The sequence below is a fragment of the Ceratotherium simum genome, chromosome 23, assembly GCF_057802395.1.
Source record: "Ceratotherium simum simum isolate JZ-2026a chromosome 23, ASM5780239v1, whole genome shotgun sequence".
In the NCBI taxonomy this organism is placed as follows: Eukaryota; Metazoa; Chordata; class Mammalia; order Perissodactyla; family Rhinocerotidae; genus Ceratotherium; species Ceratotherium simum.
Genome location: NC_141922.1, coordinates 43376779 through 43389130, shown reverse-complemented (window position 1 = coordinate 43389130; position 12352 = coordinate 43376779). Strand labels below are relative to the sequence as shown.

Below are 12352 nucleotides of genomic sequence, written 5' to 3'. Positions count from 1 at the left end.
TGCGGACCACACTTTAAATATCTCTGTCCTCTAATTTTGTGTGTATGAGGTCTGAAAGCAATCACCTTATTTGCCACCACATTCTCATTTGTTCTAGTTCTGAGCTTATCTGGATAAGACTTTGGAAACTCAGTTTATCCCATAATATTGAATGAAGTCAAGTGCTTGCTAAGAGCTGAGTTTCTGCCTTAGTCGCTTATCATTCCTCAGCAGCACGAGGAAATAGAGAGTAAACATGGCCTGCGGTGCCCTGGTTGGTATGTTAATATGACAGTTTTTTCTAGTTGCTGAGAATGTCAGTAAAGTTCCGGGGCCTGATTCTCAAAGTATACCTTGAATTTTTGCCCTGTATGCAGAGGGATGTTTATACTTTAAAGCCTTTGGTGTAAAGGTAGAGTACTTGGAAATAAAAACAAAAAGAAACACTAAAATGAAAGTTCCCATGACTTCTTATTCTCCAGATGCCCAGCTGACAGAATGGAAGTGACAGACCACCAGCTAGTCAGAAGGGCTGTGCCCCTTCTCCCTGTGAAACCTGGAAAAGCACAAATGGAGGTGGCTGTCAGGCCCAGTCCCCGACCAGGTTTGCCGCCAGAGAAAGTGTTATAAAGGAAAGTGGTGTGAGGTTGGCCAAGTGAAAGCAGAAAGACCTGAGGGACCCACCTCTGGCTCCATCTTAGCAATCAGCATATGCCTGCTCCTTTCTTAGGTAAATAAGGTCTACATTCAGCTGGGAATTACTCATGGATAATACAAAGACAGATGTTTGCGACATGGACACTGCCTTATAAGAGCTTGAAGTGCATTGCTGGTTGTAAATCCTAGAACGTAGAGGTGAATCACAAAGCATCTCAGGAGCAGTTTAGTGATGCTGTGGGTCAGACAAAGGAGAGGTGAAGTAAAGGTGTATAGCTCCAGTTTATAGGAATGCATTTGCGTGCATGTGAAATGTAGATGCTACCTGTTCAATAAAAGGATTTATTAGGTTAGCAAATTTTTTTGGGTACAGGGACCCAATAAAAAACTAAATCCTGCTCTTCTCACCCCACTGCCAAGAGCTTAGATTCTAGCAGGGAACTTAGACTGTTATGTAAGTAATTGCAAGGAGGTGAGATGAGTGCCGGCATGGGGATGCCCAGTGCGATGGCAGCATATAACAGCATGCCCACCTGGTCAAAGAGTCAGGGAAGGCCGCAGAGCAAGTTAATATAGGTATAAGGAAGTATGTTTGATAGCTATAGGACTCATTTATTATCTCTCTTGAAAGATCTATTTTTGGAAGTCCCTATTAAGATGTGAGTCAGTTGGGTGTAGCAGGATAGCTTCTATAAGGAATAGATGACTTCCACTCATAAGCATCATGTCATATTCCTTCTTCCACTCGGGGAAGTTTCAGGAAGAGGTGATCTCACACCACTGGTAGCTTTGGACACTACCCGCAAAAGGCCACAAGATGGCACTGTAACCATTAGCATAGTTCCCTACCCTCCAAAAAACTGAATAAACTTTTAAATTATCTGGTCATAATTGAATTGTATTGCATTGGCTTTTTAAAAAAAAATCTCAAATAAATGAACTGAATTCAAATTTATTTTTATTTATGTGATTCTGAGAGGCTCTTTATGAAAAAAACCTTCATCTTTAGGGTGCATAACAGTAATAATACCTCTATCCATTTTTTTTTCATTGTAATTCTAATTTCCTATAGTGTGTACTCAGCGGAGGAGGCCCAGATTTCAGAAGGGAAGAGTTTACGACCCACCTGAAGAACAAGAATGCTAGCAGGATGTAAGAGAAAATATTTTAAACTATCGTGAAGTAGGAAGAGGAAAATATGACCAGGTACTGCTGTTTATTATCAACATAAAACAGAAACTTCTTGAATAACTGGTGAACATGTACTGCATATGAACCTTGCAAGGTGCTCTGTAATTACATAATCATCACTGTAAAAATGTTTGCTGGAATTTCACTTATTCTTATGATATTACTAAATCTGATACCATCTCATTTGTGAATATTTCCTTGATCTAAAGTTACATATCTAGTACCTTTCAGGCCCTGTGACATCCTTCAGACCATTTGATTAATTAATAAATAACTACAAGCTTCCCTTTTCATTTCCCTTCCCCTTCCCATCTTCCTTCTCCAAGTGCAGATGTCAGCATCCAGCAACCAAGCAATTGGGGGCAAAGTGAGGGGGTGTTGTTGCCCAGGGAACATGCCTGGTGGTAGGGTTTGCCCAGAACAGGGCGGGAGCAGGGGTTGCTGGGAGGTAGGACTTGTACTTTTGAAACTGGGACAGTCCTGCCCAAACGAAGATGAGTTGCTCACCCTATTGGTGTCCAAGAACTTAAGTGGTCCAGGGAGGGGTTGTGGAGAGAGGGTGATGGAGGAAAAGTATGGTGAAATATTCACAATTGAGACATCCGAGTGAAGGGGTTGTAAGAGTTCTTTATATTGTTCTTGCAACTTTTCTGTAGGTTTACAACTATTTAAAAAACAAACAAAAAACCAACAGCAAGATATTTCTTGATGAAATAGAGTGGTAAGTTTGGGCTCTGGGATCAGACAAAATAGGGACAAAAATCCCTATTTTACTACTAACTGGGTGTGTGATACTGGGCAAGTCACTCAACTCCTCTGAGACTCAGTTTCCTCCTCTATAACATGGGCACAGTACTGTTAATTGTACCTACCTACTGTAGGGTTGTTATGAGGCTTAAATGAGATGATGTGTGTAAAATACATGGCACAGGGTCGGCCCCGTGGCTTAGCGGTTAAGTGCGCGCGCTCTGCTGCCGGCGGCCCGGGTTCGGATCCCGGGCGCCCACCGACGCACCGCTTCTCCGGCCATGCTGAGGCCGCGTCCCACATACAGCAACTAGAAGGATGTGCAGCTATGACAGACAACTATGTACTGGGGCTTTGGGGGAAAAATAAATAAATAAAATCTTAAAAAAAATAAAATAAAATACATGGCACAGTGCCTTGTTCATAAATGACAAATAAAAACTACATTGGCTATTATTTTTAATGCAGAAATGGGTTATATTCCCTTCTGCCAAATTTAGGAGCAGCCAATGATTCTACACTGGTAGAATTGTCAAAGCTTAAAGGAAGATGTGAAGAGAAAATGGAAATAGCCCATGAAGATGAACTATGCTTTCAGAAACTTAGAACAACTATTTAGTCCTCTTTTTAAAACTATTTAAAATAGGCATTATTATCATTATTGCCTATAAAATGCAATGAAGGAATTTATGCTTAAGTATAAGTTCTCTGGCCTGTAATTTTATTTGTGAGGAATAAGATTCTAATGTAAAACAGCTTATTGTTAGAAACAAACAACTCAGCACAAATGAAGACCAAAAATGTCATCGGGTGGCAGGCCGTAACAGAAAGAATGTCATTTTTTGGTACTTGCAGCAGATTGCTTCTCTTTCTGTTTTTCAATGTGGTGAAGTACTTCCAAGAAAAGTTTTAGTTGGAATATTAAATGCATTTAAAAACAGTATATTGTCTAATTATCATTTAGAGTTATCAGGTGGAAGGTGGCCCATTATAATGCAGCCCAAATCAGGGCTCAAATCCTGGCTTTACCAGGATTGTTTGCTGGGAGACTTTGGGGAAGTTACTCAACTTCTCTGATCCTCACCCTCTTCAGTTGTAAGCTGGGGTCATAATACCTACTTTGTAGGATGTCGACAGGATTAAATGAGAGCAGGAGGGTATGCAACAAATGCTCCATAATGGTTTGTTTCTGTAAGCCCACAACATTTGTCATGGATTTTGAGGAGATATCAAGAACCGTAAAAACATCACTATGTTTTTATACTTCTTAAGAATAATGTGTTTTGTTTAATTTTTTTTGAGAGTATAAAAACATTTAGAGAAGTACACAAAAAGGATATAATAGACATCTATGTGTTCTCATCACCCACCCAGAATTGACAAATGTTAACATTTTGTCATATTCACCTCAAATCCTTTATATAAAAGTAAATACATACTTATTTATATATAAATAATGTACTATATTATTAATAATATATAAATATTAAGCTAAAGTTGCAGTACCTGTGACCCCTCCCTAGCCTGCCCCTGTCCTGTCCCCTTCCCCTTCTCTCTCAGAGCCAAACACTGGAAAGATTTTGCTGTGCACACCTAAGTAAAGTAGCTTCTCAAACTTTTTGGTCTCAGGACCCCATTACATTCTTAAAAATTATTAAGCACCCCAAAGAGCCTTTGTTTATGTGAATTATCGGTATGAGTTACGTGAGCTATCGATAGTTACCATATTAAAAATTAAAACTGAGAAATTTTTAAAATAATTCATTTAAAAATAGAAATAACAAGCCTATTATACATTAACATATACTTTTTATGCATTTTTTTCTTTAAAAAATTTAGTGAAAGAATGGCATTGTTTTACATTTTTGCGAATCTCTTTCAGGTATGACTAATAGAAAACAGTGGATTCTCATAACTGTTTCTGCCTTCAAACTCTTACAATATGTTCTTTTGGTTGAAATACATGAAGAAAAGCTGGCCTCACATAGACATGTAGTTGAAAAAGGAGTATTTTAAGAGCTTTTTCAGATAATTGTAGATTTTCTTCTTTGATACTACATCAAAACTTGACAAAGTGGTGTTTTTTTTAAAGATTAGTTGCAATTTGGAATCTGCAATCATATCAGTTAACTTTTCAAACTCTGTTCTATTAAAATCCTTGGTCTGTTTTGCAGTTTGATTGGATCTTCTACCTATTCATTACGAAAATATTGATTGGTTTGCTGAGTTATGATGAACATCCAAAAGTTGACACATTTTGTTATACAATATCAAAAAATATATTTAATAATATCACCACCTATCTCAGCAGAAAAGTCTTTAAGCATTGGGAAGCTGTCAAGTTCACAGTTTTCCAGAATTCTAATTTTTACTTGAAAACTCAAATTTTATCATTGGCCACAAATACTGCCAGTTGTTTTCCATGAAGTGACAGGCTCACTTTGTTCATTTTTGAGAAAATGTCTGCAAACACCCAAGTCTAAATACCCATAACCAGTCTGTGCTCGTTCTTTATTTCATGAAGGAGCAGCTAGTTCAGCCCACAAATAAATATAAAGGAATTTAAATAAATCTAAAGGAAATGTGAAGAGCTCTATACCGGAAAAAACTACAATCATTGCTGAAAGATACTAAAGAAGATTTAAGTAGATGGAAATATATGACATGTTTATGGATTGGAAGACTCAATATTAAGATGCCAATCCTTCCCAATTTTTTCTATAACTTCAATGTATTTTTTAGCAAAATCCCAGGAGGATTATTTTGACAAGCTTATTCTAAAATTTGCATGGAAATGTATAGGACCTAGAATAGCCAAGACAATCTTAAAGATTGACTTTGCGATTTCTCCTTCTTGTTACCAGTTGGCAGATTTTAAAAAATTCTTGTATTTGAGAACCATCTCGTCATAATATTACATTAGTAGCTAATAAAAGTGATTCTTTGTTATTTGTTAGCTGTCTTAACTAATATAACGAAGCTCCTCTACCTGGGGTTTATCTGAGCTCGTTTTGGATTGCTCGTTTTAACTTTCATTTTGTTATTAAACCTCTACCTGAAGATGTGGGGAGGAAGACCTTCACAATTGTCACGTATTTCTTATTTTCTTCTTTCTATTTGTTTATTCCTTTCTTTTTCTTTCAGTTAGGGAACTTGTAGAGATGAGGTGAAGATGCTATTCCCCAGAAGGGGAGAAAATTCACGGGCACAGGCAAAATGTCGTGGCCAAAGCCATGCAGGGACAGGGCTGCCGGTCCCTAGAGAAAGAGGACTTAGAGAAAACAGAAGCCATCCAAAGGGAACCCTAAACTACCCACCAGCTGAGCAAAAAACTCTCCTGAGTCCAGATGCATCCTTTCTTCCTATTGCAGTGAAGACACGTCCACGTCAGTCAATGGCCAGCCCTGCATCAGTGCAGCTCTTAGGCACCCTGCCTTCAGAGATCATCTCCTCGCAATTCTGTCTTCAACTTTTCCCTCTCTAGATTTTTTTTTTCCAATTGAGATTTTTTTTGCTTGGGTTTCAGTTTTGGTCTTCTGTTTTTTATTGCGGTAACATTGGTTTATAACATTGTATAAATTTCAAGTGTATCATCATTATATTTCAATTTCTGCATAGATTACTTCATGTTCACCACCCAAAGACTAATTACAATCCATCACCACACACGTGCCCAGTCACCCCTTTTGCCCTCCTCCCTCCCCTCTTCCCCTCTGGTAACCACCGTCTACTGTTTCTCTACCATCAATATCTAAACATGTTCAGATCTTTCCTATTAAACAAGAAAAATAAGAAAATGAAGGAAAAAATTCCCCTTAACCCCACCCCCACTCTCAACATGCTCCAATCCACTCTCTACACAGGAGTCAGAGTAATCCGTTAAAAGATCAAACTGACCATGTCATCCCCTCCTTAAAGCCTTCCAATGACTTCCTGTTACTCTCAGAATAAAATTGCAAATCCTCACCATGATGTACAAGCTCTGCAGAACTAATTCCTCTCCTTCTACGCCTCCTCATCTTCTCTCTCCCCATCTCACGGGGCTCCAGTGCACAGGTCTCCTATCTGTTTTTGGAACTTGCTGAAACATTCTCACTCTTACACTTCCCTAACCTGTTCTCTATATTGCAGCTCTAATGGACTTGAAAAAAACAAGTCCAAAATCTCAACATGGCCTATGGGCTTTAGAGAATGTAGCCACTACCGACCTCCCTTTTTTTCCCCACAACATTCTACTCCCTTCTCTTCATAGTCTGGTTGGATTAGAATTATTTTGATTCCTCTAACATGCCAGGCTTTCTCCTACCTCAGGTCTCTATGCAAACACTGTAAATCTGCTTTGAATGCTTCCCCCCAAACACACTCGAACCCCAGCAGCTCTTCCTGCCTTCCTTACCTTAGGCAACTTCTACTCACTTTACAGATTTCTGCTGAACACTCCACACTCATCACTTCCATGTTCCTTTGCTCCCCAAACTAGGTTATCTCCTTGCTGAATGTAACATCCTATGCTTCCTCTTTGTCAGGATTCAGCAACTTTGGGATTCAGATTTAATGACTGACTTTCCCATTACACTGTGAGCTCCACGAGGACAAGGACCATGTCTGCTGTCATTTACCATTGTAGCCTTAACATCTGCCTGGCACAGAGTAGCCATTCTAAACATTTGTTGATTAATGTGTTCTTCTAATACCCAATATGTAAAATAAACAAGCTATAGTTGAAATAGGGGGAGATTAGCCCAGAGCCCTGTGTGCACACACCCCTTCAGACACACACACACACATACACACACACCACAGAACTTTTTTTCTGCTCTAAAGGGGCTCCAAAGAAACCCTCAGGCTCTAAAGAACACAGTTTGGGAATCATGTATTATACTAATAAAATCATGAGGGCCTAAATTCATAAAAGACCAATAGGGAGATTAAATAGTTATTTTCGTGGAAGATTTGGCACGTTTTATTCACCAGTTAAGCATAAAAAGCTTAGAGGAGAAAGGAAGGCTCCTGTATTTCTGACTCTAATGACAGGGTAGATGATCTGATCTGGGTCTCCACCCTCTATCTAGAGGGAATAGCTAAGGGACAGGTTTGTAGTTCATGTTAAAAATGTTGGGTACACACCACCCTTGAGGTGTCGAAATGGAAACGTCCAGAGGGTACTGAGTGTGTGGAGGATAGGTGTGCGCAGGAGAGAGAACTGCAGGAGCGAGGAGGGTGGCCCAGGGATGGTTTTTACAGTGAGAAGAGGTCTAAGAACAGGCTCCTAGGAAACACCAAATGAAGGAGAGAGGGAGGGGAAGTGCAGAGCCCAGAAGGACAGCTGTGCAGGAAGAGAGTAACAATGCATTCACTTTACTTGCACTTGTGGAGGAGCTATTTCCATTTACTTTTCCTAAAACTTTTCAAAGCCTTTCCTCTTCATTCTGGAAAAGACCATAAGCCATCCAACTTATCCTCTCTATCCAGTGTCGGAAAGAGTCTGGGTACAGTGAAAAGATCACCAGAAGCCCTGGTTCAGCCTCTTGTTTGTGGGAGACCTTGGGCAAATGAGGACTCCGGAATCTTAGTTTCTTCATTGGTTAAAAGGTGTAGAACAAGGTTGTTTATAGGAGAAAATTAGAATCAGGTATATGAAAATAATTTGCAAATCGAAGAGCACTAGATGAGATTAGCTGACATTTATAGATGTTTCTAGGTGTCAGACTCTGTTTTAAAAGCTTATTTGTATTATCTCATTTACCTGTATTATTTCAAGCTCTGCCTTTAATTCTCTTATCAACCCTAAGATTAGGCATTATTATTATCTTACAAATGATAAAACTAAGGTTCAGAGTAGCTTCACCTAGAGTTTACGCTCTTGAATACAGATGGTGTGCACGATCCATGAATAGACTTTTTTTCAATTTACATTGTTAATCAAGAAACACAAGAACATTACAGAATGGAGGTGAATGTAAAATGGGGTTAACAATACCTCTGGCAGGAATATCTAGAGGATTAATTAGGCGCTAAATATGGAGAACTAGTCCTGAGAAGTAGCAGAAAGGCTGTCATCCGTGAAGGAAACGGGCCGGGCACGTGGTGCCCAAGATAGCGGGGCGCATCCGCGGAGAGGACCCAGCTGGAGGAAATCTCAGAAATGAAAACGGAGAAATTGAAAGCACCGAAGACAAAGTTTTCCTCGGTCACAGTTGGAACCTGTAGTTTCACCGTCTTTTACGAAGTCATCGAGGCCCGCTGCAACCCTAGATGAGGCTGTTTCATTTTCTAGCTGAGAATCGCCCAGCGAAGTGCAGAGCCCACCCGCGACCCAGCTTCCCCCGGCCGTCTCTCCTGACAACCGGGAGGGGGCGTGGTCTTGGGATTGGTCCCGCCCTTTCTCTCCAACTCGAACAACGATTGGTCCGGAGGCGCGGCGGCGGCGCACCGAGGCGGATCCAGGAGCCGCCGCTCCGGCTAGGCCGCGCCGCCATTTTGGGTTGTGTGGGTTTCCGGGACGTGCCGACCTCCGCCTCGCTTCCGCTCTTTCCGCCGATCAGAAGCCTGGGGCCCGCGTCCGAGTGTCAGGTTGGAGCCAGGAAGCGCCCCTGGGGGTAGCGGCGGCGGGGGCAGGATGAGCGCGGAGGCGGCGGACCGGGAGGCGGCCACCTCCAGCCGGCCCTGCACCCCGCCGCAGACCTGCTGGTTCGAGTTCCTGCTGGAGGAGTCGCTGTTGGAGAAACATCTGCGCAAGCCCTGCCCAGGTAAGCGCGGCGCCTGCCGCCCGGGGGAGCGGGACGCGGCGCCGGGGGTGCCCGCCGGGCTCCCTCGACCCGGAGCCTTCTCAGCCACGAAGCTGCGGCCCGGGAGCGCGCCCCGGAGCCGAGCGCTGGCCGGGCCCCTCCCCTGCATTAAACATCCAGTGTGGGGGCATGGTCGTGCGGGGCCAAAGAAAAGCTCAGAACAAAGGCGCATCTCCCTCCGCCCCCGTACCGTTTGGGGTTTTAGCACCTGCGAGGCGGTCTTGGGATTGCTTGGGTTGGGGAGGCTGGGTCGAATCTCCTATAGAATCCCGGGCTGTGACCAATTTGGGCGATTAGGGAGAAATCCGCTCTTCTGGTGCTGATCCTGACGCTGATTAGTTATAGCTTAGATTCTTGTTTAACAGTTTTGTTCCTCAGCGAGGGGATTTTACTGACTCTTAATTATGTACCCCAAAGTTGGGCCGTAAATTAAGATGAGAAAATCTTTGAAAGGAGGAAGTGCTGTACAGTTGCAAGATGGTTATTGTATAATGATTATTAATGAATGCTATTAGGGAAGGAGGAAGAACTCCAGGCATTTCTGGAAAGAGATACTGGCCTGAAAAGGTAAGTTGTTTGAGTAGAATGTATTTTGCTGAGCAAGTTCGAATCCAGGTGTGGCTTGTTCAGTCTAATAGATGGCCTTAACTGAAGGAGACTGCTGTGCGAGGACTTAGTGTACTTTACCTGGGCGGTTTACTACCTGTATTATTTTTTTTAATTCGTTGCTTTTGACAAACATTTGTTGAGTGCTCCCTGGGTGCCAGGCACTGTGCTTAATGCTTTGCCTGTTATCTCATGTAATTGTCTTTATAATAATCCTGTGAGGTAGGTGGTGGCATCCTCTAGTTTGCATTGACAGAAACAGGTGCAGAGAGGTAACTTGGTGCAGGTCCCACTGATTAAGTGTTAAAATAGTAATCCTAAAGACTGGATTTGTTTTCTCTAATTGACATTGGTAATTGGCTCAAGTGGGAATCTGTAACCGTTGTGTTCTTCCCTGTAAAGTGCTTTCTTCTGCACGACTCTCTTATCCCTTCCGCCTTAGCACCCTTCCTGATCTTCCGCTTTAATCCCAAGCACACTTCTTATAAATCGTATTCCTCAGTCATTATAACTGCAGGGCTGTTTGGATTCCTTTTGTGGCCAAAAACCAATACAATGAATTCTTTTGCATCTTCATAATTAAAACTTAAATCTTAAGGATTTATTTTCTTTTAAATCCTAGATCCTGCACCGGTTCAACTTATAGTTCAGTTTTTGGAACAAGCTTCCAAACCTTCAGTTAATGAACAAAACCAAGTTCAACCTCCACCTGATAACAAGAGAAATCGTATTTTAAAACTGCTTGCTCTTAAAGTTGCTGCACATTTGAAGTGGGACTTAGACATATTAGAGAAAAGGTATGTAAGATGTAAATGAAATTTATTTTGAAGTACTGTTTAGATATCTTGGTTCATTTCTGTATATGCTCTTATGATATCTGTTTTTAAAATGAAGATTATTTTTCTGTGTATTCTTGGTAAAATATGCAAGTATTTTTAAAAAGGTATAAGAAAGTATTTGCATGTTAGGTGAATTTAAATCACCTCTTAAAGTATAAACTTGATGTTATCAATAATGAGGCAGTGTGTTTTTTTTCATGTGGTAAGTAGAGAAAATTCACACTTAAAACGATTTTAAATGTTTCCCTTTACTTTTACATATCTGAAGAAAATGAAAAAAGTTAATGATGGATGTTCTGTAATATTATAGATGATTTGCTATTGAATAATTCAGTTAGTTTTACTGGTCATAAATCAGTCACTATCTCCCAAACTAGTAAAATATCTTATTAGAATCAGTGTTTATTTGTTTACAAATAAATGCTTTCAAGGCTATGCTTAGAAAATGATTTGTTTCATCTCCTTCCCCTCACAATTTAAAAAGAAATACTTTATAGAAAATTTGGAAAAATTTAGAAAATGGGAAATAATAGGGGAGGGGAGAGAAGTATTTTTTTTTTTCTTTGTGAGGAAGATCGGCCCTGAGCTAACATCTGCCAATCCTCCTCTTTTTTTTTTTGCTGAGGAAGACTGGCCCTGGGCTAACATCCATGCCCATCTTCCTCCACTTTATATGGGATGCCGCCACAGCATGGCTTGACAAGCGGTGCTTCGGTGCGCGCCCGGGATCCGAACTGGCAAACCCCAGGCCGCCGCAGCTGGTCGCGAGAACTTAACCGCTTGAGCCACCGGGCCAGCCCCGGGAGAGAAGTATTTTTAACATTTTTGTGTAATTTTTGTTTTTTCCCTATATTTTTAAACAAAGTTGTGATTCCTTTATACTGTTTTGATTTTTCTTTTCATATAATAGAATATCATAAACATTTCCCCATTTTATTTTTTGGAGATAATTCCATTGTATGGATTATTTATTAACTGTTTCTCCATTGACAATCATTTAGTTTGTAGTTTTTCACTTTTATAAATCTTAATTATCTTTCTCCTTAAATTTTATTTGAATTTGTAGTTATATCCTTAGTATAGATTATTGAATTGGTGGGTTAGGTGTTAGAAACATTTGTAAGGCACATGGTACATATTGCCAGATTGCATTCCAAGAGTTGTACTAGTTTATGCTCTCACTAGTAATATTTAAACACTTTTTTCACCACCCATTCTCCAGCATTAAATATTAGAATTAAAAAAAAAATGTATTCTTTAATCTGAGGGGGAACCTATCTGTTAATAGACCAAAGGCATATGAACAGATAGCAATGTGTACATGAAAGTATGATGTATATGATACAATTGGAAAATTGAACACTGATTGGATATTTGATGATGATAAACAATTGAAAATTTTTTAGATGTGAAATTAATACTGTGAATATGTTGAGAGTTAATTGTTGGGAGATCTATTCTGAAATACTTATGGAAGAGATGATTTATATTGGAAATTTGCTTTACAATAATACGGGAAGGAGGGAAGTGAGTGAGTAGAGATGA

The 12352-nt window shown here is 40.4% G+C and overlaps 1 protein-coding gene across 2 annotated transcripts in view; it reads left to right on the top strand.

The window, feature by feature from the left end:
• The first annotated feature begins 9055 nt into the window (after positions 1-9055).
• INTS8 (integrator complex subunit 8) overlaps positions 9056-12352 on the top strand; it is a 52992-nt gene continuing 49695 nt past the window's right edge. The window contains exons 1-2 of one of the 2 annotated variants that reach the window (XM_087447640.1): positions 9056-9323; positions 10591-10765. In XM_087447640.1, coding sequence (XP_087303766.1) covers positions 9194-9323; positions 10591-10765 — 305 coding nt within the window. In that variant the 5' untranslated portion in view covers positions 9056-9193. The remainder of the gene's footprint in view (positions 9324-10590; positions 10766-12352) is intronic. The other variant, XM_004431178.3, reaches the window with a different exon arrangement.